Raw genomic sequence first — 16,373 nt, 5'->3', positions numbered from 1 at the left:
CTGAGAAGGTGCTATTTAAGAGACTGAGCTGAAAACAGCACCTCAGACTGAGGAAGTCTCTTGGATGAGAGACGAAACGTTTCTAAATTTTTTTGCTTTGTTTTTTTGTTTGTTTGTTTTGTTTTTAAATGTCCAGAGGACCAGATTGAACTTTTTTGGATTTTTCTACCTGGATTATTGAGCATGCATCAGGTTAACTAAAATACATTAAGCACTAGTAGTACAAAAGCAATATGCCAAAAAGCAGCACGTACATGAGTCTGTGTGAGCAGATGAGTACAAATGAACACAGAGCATGAAACAGATTCAATTAAATTCAATTCAAATATACTTTATTAATCCCAAAGGGAAATTATTTGTTGCTGTAACTCATTGTTCTCATTTCATTAAGAGACGTTATAGATACTGATGACTGTAGACAGGAAGGATCTCTTGTAAAGGTCCATCCCACAGTGGATCCTAAGAAACTGGCTGCAGATGCCGTCTGATCCGTCCACTCAGACTCGGCTGGTCTCTAGGTTCCCCTGGGCTGTAGGACCGCCCGAATGCCAGGCAGAACTCCTCCCAAAGCGATGGCCACTCCTCCCAGCAGTCTGCCGAGCTCCTCGTCGCTGCGGATAGCCAACTGTAGGTGTCGAGGAACGATCCTGTCCTTCAGCTGTCACGAGTCGTGTTTCCTGCTAGTTCCAGGATCTCAGTGGTCAGGCACTCGAGCACATCTGGCAGGTAGATGAGAATGCGTCCACAGAACATCCTTTTCAACTCATTTGAGATTTGGAGCTGTAGTTGAGATATTATTTGAGCTTTTGAGATGTTAATCAGCTGCTGTTGGTTGTAGAAAACTGCCTTGTTGCCATGGTTACGCATCATATCAAATGTCCAAACCTAAAAAAGTTTCAGTAAAAATCCTTCCAGCTGCACAGCATCTGATACCAGAGGAAACAATCATCCAAAAAATGTGATTTACATCCAGAAAAAGAGGAATTAAAGTTTCCAAAAGCAAAATCTCAGAATGAAAGTAACAGAGCTGCTCCAACATGCAGCCACCTGGAGCGGCGCAATTCTAGAACAGATCAGCAGCAACATTCAATTAAATTCAAAAATATTTTATTAATCCCAGAGGGAAATTAAATGTTGTAACTCATCATCCTGGTTTCATTAAATAGTTTTTCTAGATGCTGATGGCTTTGGGCAGGAAGGATATCTTGAAGTGTCTGTTCTACAACGGATTTTGAAGAAACCTCTGACTGAAGACACTGTTGTTGTATGACAGTCTGATGAAGAGGATGCTGAGGGTTGTCTATAATGTTCTTCATTTTATGAAGAATCCTTCTTTGAACAATCATCTCCAAAGGTTCTAGAGGAGTCCCCAGAACTGAGCCAGCCTTCTTTATGAGCTTTTTGATCTTTTTTTAAGTCACTTGCTCTAGTGATTCTACCCCAGCAGATGATGGCAGAAGAGATAGTGCTTTCTACAACAGACTTAGCGGCTGTGGTTGAGTGGTTAGAGCAGTCATCCTCCAGTGCAAGAGTTGGGGGTTCGAATCCACCAGCAGTCACATGTCGAAGTGTCTCTGGGCAAGACACTGAACCCCTCATAGCCTCTGATGTGTGTACCATCAGTGTTTGAATGTGATAAAGCTCTGATTAGTCTCTTTAGAATGATTTGTTCAATTATCTTTGTACAGATCTAGTAGAGTGCTGTATGAATGGGTAAATGAGGACACAGATTGTTGTAAAGAGCTTTGAGTGTCTTGAAATAAGATAGATAGGCGCTATATAAGTACAGTCTATTTACCATTTACCATTACTTATAGAAGATGTGCAGCATCTTGCTGCAAACGTTGAAGGACTTCAGCTTCCTCAAGAAGTACAGTTTGCTCTGTCCCTTCTTGTAGACGGATTCACTGTTGCATTTCCAGTCCAGTCTGTTGTCCAGGTGAACCCCAAGGTATTTATACTTCTCCACCACCTCCACTTCTTCTCCCATGATGGAAATAGGGTTGGACCTGTTCCTGATTCTCCTGAAATCTACAATCATCTCCTTTGTTTTGTTCATATTCGAGATGAGATGATTGTTTCCACACCATGCCACAAAGTGGTCCACCAGTTCCCTGTACTCAGCTTCTTGTCCATCTCTGATACACCCGACCACTGCAGAGTCATCAGAATATTTCTGCAGATGACAGGAGTCTGTTTTGTACTGGAAATCTGAGGTGTACAGAATGAAAAGGAATGGTGAGAGTACAGTCCCCTGTGGTGCTCCTGAGCTACTGATGTGATTTTTCACAGTGATTATTCTGGTTAGAGATTCATGAGTCTAACAGCCTCAGGGTAGAAGCTGTTCCTCAGTCTAGTGGTTCTACACTTAATGCTCCTCAACCTCCTTCCTGAGGGGAGTGGGGCAAAAAGTGTGTGTGCTGGGTGAGTGGGTTCCTTCATGATGCAGGTGGCCCTCTTCCTGCATCTGGAGGTGTAGATGTCTGTGATGGTGGGGAGACAGACTCCAACATCTTCTGTGCAGCCTTCACCACTCTCTGCAAAGCTTTTCTTTCTGCAGCTGTGCAGCCTCCATGCCACACATTGATGCTGGAGCACAGGATGCTCTCCACTGCACACCTGTAGAAGGAGGTGAGGACTGAGGGTGCATTCACACCAGCCCTGTTTAGTCCGCTTTAATCGAACTCTAGCTCGTTTTCCTAGAAAGTCCGGTTTGTTTGGGGAGGTGTGAACTTGCCATCAAACTCTGTCACGGAACATTAAGGCGAACTCTGGCCCGGGCTAAAACCTAGGTCTCGGTCCAGTAGAAGAGAACTCCAGCGCGGTTCGATTACAGTGTGAATGTAAACAGTCCGGGCCCCGCTCCACAAGCAAGAAGTGAAGTACAGCGCAGGGCAAACAAACACGCATTTCTCTTACCTTATATGGAGCCATCAGCTGCCTTGTGTGAAAAACAATATTCTCCATGGTCTTCTGCCTCATCTTCTGCTCATGCTGAGTCCATTTTTGAAAAATGACAAAATATAACTCCTAAAACTGCTAAAACTTGATGCCACTCCGTTTTTGTTTTTATTTCCAGAAGAAGATGTGTCTTCAGAGGTTTTTGTGTTGTTTGTTTCAGTAGTTCTTGGTGCAGCGCCCCCACAGGCGAATGGGGGAACAGGTTGGTTCAACAGGTTGGCTCGACTGCACAGTGCAGTGTGAATGCAAACTCACCAGCTCAAATGTAAACAAAATGTCATGAATATTGGTCCCCAACTGAACCGAGTCTACTGGACTATCAGGTGTGAAAACAACCTGAGTTTCCCAGACCATCTCGTCTCAGCCGCCTGAGGAATTAGAGTCTCTGATGAGCTTTCTTGATCAGGCTGGTGGTGTTGTTGCCCCAGCTGAGGTTGTCATTCATGTGTACACCCAAGTACTTGTAGCTGGAGACCACTTCCACTGCAGATCCTCTTATGTTCAGGGGGGTGTAGGTGTGTTTGTTCCTTCTGAAGTCCACGATCATCTCCTTCATCTTCTTCACATTGATGTGAAGGTTATTCTCTCTGCACCAGCTCTCCAGGTGTTCCACCTCTTGCCTGTAGCTGGACTCATCATTGTTTGTGATGCATCCCACCACCGCTGTATCATCTGCAAACTTTACAATGTGACAGCCTGGATGGGTAGCTGCACAATCATACGTGAGCAGAGTAAACAGGAGGGGGCTCAGCACACATCCCTGAGGAGAGCCATTGCTGAGGGTTATGGTGGAGGAGGAGAAGTTGTGGATCCTCACTAACTGTGGTCTGTTTGTTAAGAAGTCTAGTACCCAGTTGCAAATGGAGGAACTTAGTCCTAGTGTGAATAGTTTGTCCTTCAGGGTTTGGGGGATCATGGTCTTGAAGGCGGATGTTAAGTCCACAAAGAGCATATGGACGTAGGAGTCTTTCTTCTCCAGGTGGGAGAGCACAGTGTAGACCACAGAGGAGAAGGCATCCTCTGTTGATCGGTTCTCACGGTATGCATACTGATGAGGGTCCTCGTTGATGTTGATGGTTATTTTGATGTGGGTCATGACCAGTTTTTGAAATGTTTAGCGACTATCGGGGTGAGGGCTACTGGCCGGTAGTCATTCAGACCAGTCACTGTAGAGCTCTTTGGAACTGGGATGATGGTGGCAGTCTTCAGGCAGATGGGAACTGTTGCCAGAGTGAGTGAGGAGTTAAAGATGTCTGCCAGCACCTCACAGAGCTGATCAGCACAGTGTTTCATTTCAGCACCTTCCCAGGGATGTTGTTTGGGCCGGTTGCTTTGTGAGGATTAATCCTCTTAAAAGTACTCCTTATAAATGTAAAAAAAAATCTGCCCAATGAAATTACTGAACAGGTCACAGTCGAGACAATGAAATGGGAGGAGAGAATTGGGAGGGGCGGAGAAAGTGCTCTGCGGAGGGGGGATTTCCCCCCTTCTCCACTCTGTGTGTGTTAAACAGCAAAGTAACGCCACAAGGACCCAGCCCTCAAGAGAGACGTGTATTGGGCAGCTATGTTAGTGCGCGGGTGTGACGAGGCTAAATGTTTTCGGCAGCAGGAAGCTCGTTAGCCCGTCAAAAAAATAAAATCCATAAATTGCTGCAGCATTGCATAAGTCACTGGGTTCAAAGCTTGTGAAACAATTAGTGGCTTGTAGACCAGAAAGTACGGTAGGTGCCCTGAAGGTATTGCCTTGTTTGTACATGATCTAATCCAGATGTAGACCAGAGATGGGTCTGTAAATGAGTCTCTTTGCAAGGAGTTGCACATTTGAACCAGAGGGTATATGTGAAAGTATCAAAAGTGGAACAATGGCATTATCAGGTAGTTGCTGGAGCATCTGACATTCTGTGTAATAGTGAATAAAGGTCAACAGACACAAAGGACACCTTGTAGACTTATCAGAAAGCATGGGCTCTGATGGCATCTTTTTGACCTGGCTTGATGAACACTGTCAAAGCCTCAGACCCTTTTATCCACCATGATAGTTTGTAAATGGAAAATAAGGCCATCATGACAGAAATTATGTCATCAGGACAAATCAGGGCATCAATAATGGATGCACCTCCAGTAGTAAAAAAAAAAGAAGTAATTTCTGGGTCACCCCATATGAGCAATAGTCTTAGTCCAGCCACTACTTTGAAAATTGCTAGGCTCTGCCATTATCAGTCCCATTTTTTTTATGTGTTGCTGCCATCAAAAGCAAAAATTACCCCCCCCCCCCCCCCCCCCCCACACACACACACACACACAAGAAAAAACAGAGTACATTTTCTCAGTTTCAATATTTGATATGTTTAATATATTTCAAATAAAATATTGGTTTACAGTGTTGCTCGTACATTACCTGCCTTGGCAGTCATCTCTTCCGTGTTTTTTGTCAACGGGGGTGGAGACCGAGACAAATCTGTGTTGTGCGCTGTTTGTCCGGACAGTTTTTGAGCAGGGTAGTTTGCTCTGCGTGAGGAAAATAACACGCTACATAGCTTTTAATTTAGCGCATCTGTATTGTGCACCGCTAGCTTAGCGTTACGTCAGTGCCAGCAGTTGTTGGGGGTGGGGGTGGTTCGGTTCTGTTGACAAGGCGGGGCGCCCTGCTTTTATAATTGTAAGGGAAACAGTGGGTTTATGAAATTTGCAAACAATATAACATTGTTTTTATATATTTTTTATACAGTGTCCCAACTTGAAATTTGGATTATAGTTTGTTTAGGCAGACATCCATTATGTAGGCTATATTTTAGGTTTGAACAAGCTGAACATTTTCTTTAACATAGACAACAAATGAACAAAAATTCCCAAAGGATGTTGTCATTCCCACTTTGTGTTCCCCTGTTGACATTTTGTACATTTGTTTTAGGCGGCATGTGTTCTACCTGTGGCATCACTGGAAGAAGTATCACTACAGCAGCAATGGAGACGACAACTTCTGTAAGAATGACTCGGATGACCCGGTAGATCATACACATGGCACCCAGGAGGAGAGTCTGAACAGTCCAAGGCACACTGGTTTACCTATGGAGGTAGACCGGGTATTCTTGGCAGACCCACATGACAGCAAGCAACTGCAGGGAAGCATCTTAGCGTCCAGCACCCTAACCCCGGAAACTGAACACATGTTTATTAGTAGTATATTGGACAGCTGTTGTCACACAGAGCAGAGGAGCTTTGCTCTGGCATACAAAAAGTGGTTAGATGTTGTCATCAATGTGCAGCCCTGAGACCATCCTTTCAACACTAAAGATGCCTTTAGACACAGATTTAGAATAAATTTACCTGCCAGTACTAATTTCAAACAATAGTACATGATAATTTTTGAAGCGTGTTATAGTACAGCCTACTTCCTGTCTGTGTGAAGAGAGGACAGAATGGATTATCTTCATTAGAAACTTTATTTGAGCGTGATCTGACTCCTCTTCAGAGTGGAAATCTTCCTGCACAGAACCAGTCGTGTGTCTGGTGTCAGACTCCCTCTCGGGTCTTTCAATGCCATAGGTCAAATATTTGTTGATTTTAACTAATAAACGGCTTTATCTGCACCATTGAGTCCATATATGTTACAGTCCTGAACAGACGCAAAACAACATGAAACGGTCATTTAGGTCTGGCTCTGGGCAGTCATTCAGCCAAGCTGACCCAAGTGGGGGCTGCCTCACTTACAGCTAGGGTGAAATTTTAAAATTATCAATACATGCCTCTAATTACAAACATTTAAATATGATTTTTTTTTCCATCGGTGGCACTGTTAGAGCTGTTGCCTCTCAGCTAGAAGGTCGTCGGTTCAAATCCCGGTCTGGGACCTTTCTGGGTGGAGTTTACATGTTCTCTCCGTGCATGTGTGGGTTTCCTCCGGCACTCTGGTTTACTCCCACAGACCAAACAACATGAATGTTAGGCTGATTGTTAACTCTAAAATTATCCCTAGGTGTGAGTGAGAGAGTGAACGGTTGTTGGTCTCATTTGACTCTATTACCCCTTTTCCATTAGTACCTGTAGTACCGGTACAGCACGGCTCTACTCTACTCGGTATGTCACACGTTGTGTTTCCATTATGCTTTCAGTACCGGTTCCAGTGGGCGGGGTTCAAATTGGCGTCACGTGCCTCTCACCAACTGGTAGAAGTGAAACGCTGAAACTGTTTTCAGTACAGGGTGTGAATTTATTTTGAAGTTGTGTGGATGTATGCATGTATATATATATATATATATATATATGTGTGTGTGTGTGTGTGTGTGTATATATATATATATGTGTGTGTGTGTACATATATATATATGTGTGTGTATATATATATGTGTGTGTGTATATATATATATATGTGTGTATATATATATATATATATATATATATATATATATATATATATATATATATATATATATATATGTGTGTGTGTGTGTGTGTATACCTACATGGCCAGGTTAGAACCACAGAGCCAAGGGTCCTAAAAATAGGGACAGGTTCTACGTACCGTTACTAATGGAAAAGTCTTGGAACCGGGCTGAGTCGGGTCCAGTCGAGCCGTACCGTTAATAATGGAAAAGGAGCTTATGTGTCCCTGTGATAGACTGGAGACCTGTCCAATGTGTCTCTGTGATGGACTGGAGACCTGTCCAGGGTGTCCCCTGCCTCTCGCATAGAGATAGCTGGACATGGGCACCAGCAACCCCCTCGTCCCAAAAAGGAAGAATCGGGTAAATATAATGGTTGTATGGATTTTTTCATCAAATGAATAACACATGGTCCTTTTTTTTTCCCCAAACACTCACAAAAAACATGAATACAATACAATGAGTACAAAAAAGAGAAAAAACAAACAAACAAGCAGCCTCCACTCTGAAAAAAAAAAAAAAGGATATAAGACAAAAAGAAAATACACTATCCTTGCCAGCATATCAAGTTAAAAAAGGGGGAAGTAATAAGTAAATAAATTTAAAAAACGATGTGGTTTAATCAGGAACAAAGGAAAAATTGGTTCTTTTAGCCAACAGTTGCAGTGGTTGCCAAACACGTGTAAATTGCTCAGAAGAGCTGTGCAGCAACATCCTGATTTTCACAAGTATAAGGAAATAAAGAATATCCCTGAGCCAGTGCAAAAAAGATGGGGGATGAGGCAATTTCCATTTAAGCAGTATCACTCTCCGAGCAACAATGGTCATAAAAGCTATGGAATTAATCTGAGATTGGGTTCAGGGGGGTCCTCCAGAAAAGACCCCAAACAAGGCACTCCGGGGATTGGGATAAATTTTTCTTCCAACCACCTCCGAAATAGCAGCAGATATCTCAGTCCAAACTAAGGTGAGGGCACTGCCAAAACGTGTATAAGATTTGCAGGGGACTGTTGACATCAGTCACAAACCAGAGAGACAGTGCTATAAATCTTAGATAAACGAGCTTTAGTATAATAAATAATAATAATAAAGGTGCGCTATCTTGCATTGGAAAAGACAGTGCCTTGCGCAAATAGAGGCCCAGATAGCAAAAGATGTTAATTCAATGTTGAATTATTGTCAGAAAGGTCAATTTTTTGGCTCGAAGGCTTTGGAGCAAATAACAGTGAAATGTCGGCCACATTATCTACCCCGCGAGTTCACGGTGACTTTCATCACTGTCGTTTACATTCCTCCGGACGCTAATGCTAATGAATCACTGCAGGAGTTACATGATAAAATCAGCTCGCTGCAGATCAAACACCCCTAAGATCTTTACGTTGTAGCCAGAGACTTTAACCACGTGAATCTAAAGGACTGTCTCCCAAGCTTTTATCAACATGTAGTGATTCCAACTCATGGAGACCACACGCTGGACTGTGTTTACACGAACGTAAAAGATGCATACAAAGCCGAACCCTGCCCCCACCTAGGACTGTCAGACCACATCTCAATCTTCCTGGCTCCTGCTTACATGCCCCCGCTGAGACACTCCAGACCGGTAAAAAAGAAAGTTAAATGCTGGATCCAGGACAGTGGCCCCATACTGAGAGATTGTTTTGACCGAACAGACTGGCAGGTTTTCAGAGAAGCTGCTGAAAATGGAGGATCGCTTGATCTGGACCAATACACATCCTCAGTTCTGGGTTACATTAGTACATGTACTGACACCGTCTCCACTATCAGAAATGTTAAAAGCTACCCAAACAGAAATGCAGAGGTGCGTACCCTGCTGGAAGCCAAGAACACTGCCTTAAGGTCTGGAAACTCAGAGGAGCTGAGTAGGACAAGAAAAGAGCTGGTTGCTGGTATTAAGAGGGCCAAAGCCACATATGCACAGAGGATCGAGGGTCAATTCATCTCACAAGACCCTCGGAGCATGTGGAGGGGCATTAAGTGCATAACAGATTATAAAGGAAGGAGTGAACAATGCCCCAAAGACCCATCTCTGCTTGATGCCCTCAACAAGTTCTATGCACGCTTTGAAGACCCGAACAGACCACCCAGCACCAGACTCACCTCACCACCGGATGAAGAGCATCTCAGCATGACCTCAGCAGAAGTAAGGAGTACTTTCAGGAGGATTAATCCGCACAAAGCAATTGGCCCAGACAACATCCCCGGAAAAGTGTTGAAGGAATGTGCTGATCAGCTCTGCGAGGTGCTGGCAGACATCTTTAACACCTCACTTACCCTGGAGACAGTTCCCACCTGCCTGAAGACTGTCACCATCATCCCAGTCCCAAAAAGCTCTACAGTGACTGGTCTGAATGACTATCGGCCAGTGGCCCTCACCCCGATAGTCGTTAAATGCTTCGAAAAACTGGTCATGACTCACATCAAAACAACCATCAACATCAACGAGGACCCTCATCAGTATGCATACCGTGAGAACCGATCAACAGAGGATGCCATCTCCTCTGTGGTCCACACTGCGCTCAACCACCTGGAGCAGAAAAACTCTTACATCCGTATGCTCTTTGTGGACTTCACATCCGCCTTCAACACCATGATCCCCCAAACCCTGATGGACAAACTATCCACACTAGGACTAAGCCCCTCCATTTGCAACTGGGTACTAGACTTCTTAACAAAAAGACCACAGTTAGTGAGGATCCACAACTTCTCCTCCTCCACCATAACCCTCAGCACTGGCTCTCCTCAGGGATGTGTGTTGAGCCCCCTCCTGTTTACTCTGCTCACGTATGATTGTGCAGCTACCCATCCAGGCTGTCACATTGTAAAGTTTGCAGATGATACAGCGGTGGTGGGATGCATCACAAACAATGATGAGTCCAGCTACAGGCAAGAGGTGGAACACCTGGAGAGCTGGTGCAAAGAGAATAACCTTCACATCAATGTGAAGAAGACAAAGGAGATGATTGTGGACTTCAGAAGGAACAAAAACATCTACACCCCCCTGAACATGAGGATCTGCAGTGGAAGTGGTCTCCAACTACAAGTACTTGGGTGTACACATGAATGACAACCTGGTGCAACAACACCACCAGTTTGATCAAGAAAGCTCATCAGAGACTCTACTTCCTCAGGCGGCTGAGACGAGCTGGTCTGGAAGCTCAGTCCTCGCCTCCTTCTACAGGTGTGCAGTGGAGAGCATCCTGTGCTCCAGCATCAACGTGTGGCATGGAGGCTGCACAGCTGCAGAAAGAAAAGCTTTGCAGCGAGTGGTGAAAGCTGCACAGAAGATGTTGGAGTCCGTCTTCCCACCATCACAGACATCTACACCTCCAGATGCAGGAAGAGAGCCACCTGCATCATGAAGGACCCCACTCACCCAGCACACACTTTTTGCCCCACTCCCCTCAGGAAGGAGGTTGAGGAGCATTAAGTGTAGAACCACTAGACTGAGGAACAGCTTCTACCCTGAGGCTGTTAGACTCATGAATCTCTAACCAGAATAATCACTGTGAAAAACCACATCATGTTGCTGCTGATCTGTTTCAATGTTGATGTGTTCATGCGTGCACATCCGCTCACACAGACTCATGTTCATTTTTTTGCTGATGTTTAATGTTTTTATGTTATGAGTGCTTAGTGTATATTTAGTTGATGTTTTTCTTAGTTCATATCTTAGATGTTATCACTGTTTTTCTTATACATTTTATTGTTGGATGTAACTGGGACCCTGTGTACATAATTTCGCTCCACCACATGAGGTGCGAATGACAATAAAGAATCTCTGACTCTGACTGATTTTTGGTTAAGGTTGACAATTGATGATTTATCAACCTTTAATCAATCATTCAGTTCTAGCCAATTAACCAGTGTTGAAAAGATGTCATTGAATCAATGTTGTTTTGTGGTTGAAATCCAATGATTGAAATGCTAATGTCTAATCCAGTGTTTAAAGCTGAAGAGAAGAAGATAAAAAAAATAGTAGTAATAATAAAAATTTCCCACTAGGGCAATCTGTATCTGTCATTTCCAGATAAACACGCTTGAGAGAGAGGTTAGATTTCTTTTGTTTTGTTCCTCAGGTCAACAGTTAGTTGAAAGTTTTTGAAGGTATGCTCACCCCCACCCTCCTGCTCCTCCTCCCCTCTTCCTCTTTGAGCTCTGTGTCAGAGCAAAATGTTTTCACTGTGTGGGGTTTATCACATTTTTAAATTAAGCACCATGTTGAGGACAGTGGGTTGTGATTTTTCTCTGTACATTTTATTACTTGCCTGTAAATAATATTACTGTTTGTGCCTAATGTGAATTCACAAAACTTCTACAAGTCACTACAAAGAGTGGAGAGCTCCACGTTCCACTTTATTTACACAAGTGGTATATCCCAAAAACAGAAGAACTTCCGGCCGCGTATTTAACTCACTTTGAAGCTGCCTCATTTGTAACTGGCTCTGAGCACTTCTGCAGTAAGTTTTTTTTATTACTTTTATCTTAACTCTGCTTATTGAAAAATAGCTACGTTGTTTTGTTCTTATGCTGCCTTGATAGGTAATAAATAGTAAGTAAATTGGTAAGGCCTGCTAACAAAGGAGCCTGCTAAAAGCCAAACCGAGCTCTGCCATGCTGCTGTAGATTTATTTATTTTTCAGTTTTGGTGCCTTGTTTTTGTATTTTGTTGCATGCCTTGAATAGATCCCAGTTTGTTAGTTTTGGGGTCGACTCTTTCCTTATTAATTTAACTGTGAGTGTGCAAGAAGTGGAACCATACGGTTTGTGTCCTCAGACCTATAACTAGTACATTATTTAATATTTCCATGTGTTTCGAAACTCACGTTCCATTTTTCCCTCATTCGTGAACAAGACCCCAAGATACACGAACTCCTCCACTTGGGGCAGGACCTCCTCCCTGACCCAGAGAGGGCACTCTACTCTTTTCCGGCTCAAGACCATGGCCTCGGATTTGGAGGAACTGACCTTCATCCTGGCTGTGTCGCACTCGGCTGCGAACTGCTCCAGCGAAAGCTGTAAATCACGATCTGATGAAGCCAATAGGACCACATCATCTGCAAAAAGCAGAGACGCAATCCTAAGGCCACCAAAACAGATCCCCTCAACACCTTGGCTGCGCATAGAAATTCTGTCCATAAAAGTTATGAACAGAATTGTGACAAAGGGCAACCTTGGCGGAGTCCAACTCTCCCCGGGAACAAGCCCGACTTACTGCCGGCAATGCGGACCAGGCTCAGACATCGGTCATACAGGGACCTAACAGCCCATATCAAAGGGCCCGGTACCCAAATTCCCAGAGTACCCTCCACAGGGTTCCTCGAGGGACGCGGTCGAACGCCTTCTCCAAGTACACAAAGCACATGTAGACCAATTGGACAAACTCCCACGCACCATCCAGGACCCTGCTGAGAGTGTAGAGCTGGTCCAGTGTTCCACGACCAGGACGAAAACCGCACTGTTCCTCTTGAATCTGAGGTTCGACTATCAGATGGACCCTCCTCTCCAGAACCCCCGAATAGACCTTACCAGGGAGGCTTAAGAGCGTGATTCCCCTGTAGTTGGAACACACTCTATGATCCCCCTTTTTGAATAGGGGGACCACCACCCCGGTTTGCCAATCCAGGGGAACTTCCCCCAATGTCCACACAATATTGCAGAGTCGCGTAAGCCAACACAATCCTACAACATCCAGAGCCTTAAGGAACTCCGGGCGAATCTCATCCACCCCTGGGGCCCTGCCACCAAGGAGCTTTTTAACCACCTCGGTGACCTCAGCACCAGAGATTGGAGGGCCCGACCCAGAGTTCCCAGGCTCCGCTTCCTCAGTGGAAGGTGTGCCGGTGGGATTGAGGAGGTCTTCAAAGTATTCTGCCCACTGACCCACGACATCCCGAGTTGAGGTCAGCAGCACACCACCCCTACTATAAACAGTGTTGTTGGTATACCACTCCCCCCCCCCCCCCCCCCCCCCCCCCCCCCTGGATGGTGGACCAGAATCGCTTCAAAGCTGTGCGGAAGTCATTCTCCATGGCTTCTCCAAACTCCTTCCATGCCTGAGTTTTTGCCCCAGCGGCCACCCGAGTCGCATGTCGCTTGGACTGCCGGTACCCATCGGCTGCTTCCGGGATCCCACGGGCCAAAATGGCCAGATAGGACTCCTTCTTCAGCCTGACAGCATCCCTCACCGACGGTGTCCACCACCAGGTTCGAGGGTTGCCGCCGCGACAGGCACCGACACAACCTTGCGGCCACAGCTCCGGTAAGCCGCCTCGACAATAGAGACACGGAACATGGCCAACTCGGACTCAATATCCCCTACCTCCCCCGGAACATGTTCGAAGTTCTCCCGGAGGTGGGAGTTAAAGCTCCGTCTCACAGGAGACTCTGCCAGACATTCCCAGCAAACCCTCACAATACGTTTGGGTCTGCCAGGTCTGACCGGCATCCTCCCCCACCATCGGAGCCAACTCACTACCAGGTAGTGATCAGTGGACAGCTCTGCCCCTCTCTTCACTTGAGTGTCCAAGACATGTGGCCGCAGATCAGATGAGATGACGACAAAGTCGATCATTGAACTGTGGCCTACGGTGTCCTGGTGCCAAGAGCACATATGGACACCCTTATGCTTGAACATGGTGTTTGTTATGGACAGTCCATAACGAGCACAGTAGTCCAACAACAGAACACCACTCAGGTTCAGATCAGGGGGACCATTCCTCCCAACCACACCCCTCCAGGTCTCACTGTCATTGCCCATGTGAGCATTGAAGTCCCCCAGCAGAACAAGGGAGTCCCCAGGAGGTGCACTTTCCAGTACCCCCTCCAAGGACTCCAAAAAGGGTGAATAATCTGAACTGCCGTTTGGTGCATAAGCACAAACGACAGTCAGAACCCATCCCCCCACACGTAGGCGAAGGGAGGCTACCCTCTCATTCACTGGGGTGAACCCCAACACACAGGCACCAAGATGGGGGGCAATAAGTATACCCTCTCCTGCTGGGCGCCTCTCACCAGGGGCAACTCCAGAGTGGAATAGTGTCCAATTCCTCTCAAGGAAACTGGTTCCAGAGCCATGCGTAGAGGTGAGTCTGACTATTTCTAGCTGGAACCTCTCAGCCTCACACACGAGCTCATGCTCCTTCCCCACCAGTGAGGTAACATTCCATGTCCCAATAGCCAGCTTCGATAGGCGGATAGGTGCAGCGTCTGCAGTGAAGCGGGCGCTGTACAGGTCTGTCGTGGTGAAGAGAGAGCTGAATCAAAAGGCGAAGCTCTCAATTTACCGATCGATCTATGTTCCTACCCTCATCTATGGTCATGAGCTTTAGGTTGTTACTGAAAGAACGAGGTCTCGGATACAAGCGACCGAAATTAGTTTTCTCCGCAGGTTGTTTGGGCTCTCCCTTAGAGATAGGGTGAGAAGCTCGATCATCCAGGAGGGACTCAGAGTAGAGCCGCTGCTTCTCCACATCGAGAGGAGCCCCTTGAGGTGGCTCAGGCATCTGGTTAGGATGCCTCCTGGACGCCACCCTGGTGAGGTGTTCCGGACACGTCCCACCGGGAGGAGACCCAGAGGAAGACCCAGGACACGCTGGAGGGTCCGTTTCTCGGCTGGCCTGGGAACGCTTCGGGATTCCCCCGGAGGAGCTGGCCCAAGTGGCTGGGGAGAGGGAAGTCTGGGTCTCCCTACTTAGGCTGCTACCCCCGTGACCCGACCCCGGATAAGCGGAAGAAAATGGATGGATGGATGGATGGATGGATGGATGGGTGTTTCAAAACTTTTCAAATGTTTCTTCTTTCTAACCGCTAAAAGAACAGACCAGTCGCGTGCTTAATGACATGCTAGTCAGCCAATCAAAATCATGCATATTGGATGACTCATACGACAACAGGAAGAATTGTGGCTCTTAGCTGTGCATGTACATAATACTTAGAAGCCTCATTCTGAACATTTTAAATGTGGCAGAACTGCAGGTGAACTAATGGAAGGAAATGGACTGAACTTAATAAAGAGCCATTCTACAGTTTAACTTAATTCCTGTTATTCACACACACTAATATATTTGGAAATCAAACAAGCACCAAAGTCAGCATTTGTAACTTAACGTGATTATATTAAAAATGTTTACTCCTTAAATGTTTAGACTAAAGGTAAACACTTAGCCAAAAAACTTAGCCAATTTTGAGTGTTTACAACTGCTAACATGTGTAACACTATTACTGTAGTGATACATTTATATTAAAAAAAAATCATATTTTATGGCATATTAGTTAATTTGACTGACAATTCAGATTATTTTTCTTGTTGTGTTTGTACTCCTAAACTGTAGTGATATGCAACTAATTTTTTTCTATAGGGATGTCGTGATATAGCTCAGGGCAGTATAACAGTCCCCTGGTCTCCAACAACGTGCACAAAATGGTATGCCATTGGATTCTTCACTAAGGAACCCAGTTTACTACATCGATCTAAAGTGAGATATTTGTAGACAAATTAAATCACTGTCATGTTTTGTGTAAATGTTACAGCTTTTGTTTCCCCCTCTAGACTTCCTTAGAGGAAACTACCACCAGTTTGATCCAATGCAGTCAACTATAGTGAAATATAACTATTTTGTTTCTACAGGGATGTCGGGATACAGCTCAGGACACTACAACACCCCACCTGGTTGCAATGATAAGTGAACAAGCTGTCATCTAACCTTTGTAGACATTTTCTGATGTGTATGTGTGAAAGGCTGGATCTATTCAGATGATCATGGCTCACTACTTTGTTCACTCCACCTCTTTGATTGAATATTGAGTACTTTATTAACAGTTTGTTAATGCTTAAAAGCCAAACATAACACAAAGTCCTCAGAGACTTGTTACCATTATGGTCCTGTGTATTCCTTTAATTTGAGTTCTCTCTTGATTGGATACAGAAAATTCCCTTTCTATTAAAGAGCTGTATAAACACAAACGTTTCTAACCAAAATAAAATCACTGTCACTTAAATACACGTGCA

The 16,373-nt window shown here is 45.0% G+C and overlaps 1 protein-coding gene across 1 annotated transcript in view; it reads left to right on the top strand.

Annotated features, from left to right (window-relative positions):
* Positions 1-16,067, top strand: part of ptar1 (protein prenyltransferase alpha subunit repeat containing 1) — a 109,392-nt gene extending 93,325 nt beyond the window's left edge. The window contains exons 4-5 of the mRNA XM_037680783.1: positions 15,724-15,840; positions 15,993-16,067. Of these exons, the coding sequence (XP_037536711.1) occupies positions 15,724-15,840; positions 15,993-16,067 (192 nt within the window). The remainder of the gene's footprint in view (positions 1-15,723; positions 15,841-15,992) is intronic.
* The last annotated feature ends 306 nt before the right edge of the window (positions 16,068-16,373 follow it).

The sequence above is a fragment of the Nematolebias whitei genome, chromosome 8, assembly GCF_014905685.2.
Source record: "Nematolebias whitei isolate Nwh7 chromosome 8, NemWhi1, whole genome shotgun sequence".
Classification (NCBI taxonomy): domain Eukaryota; kingdom Metazoa; phylum Chordata; class Actinopteri; order Cyprinodontiformes; family Rivulidae; genus Nematolebias; species Nematolebias whitei.
This window is presented reverse-complemented; position numbering and strand designations above follow the sequence as displayed.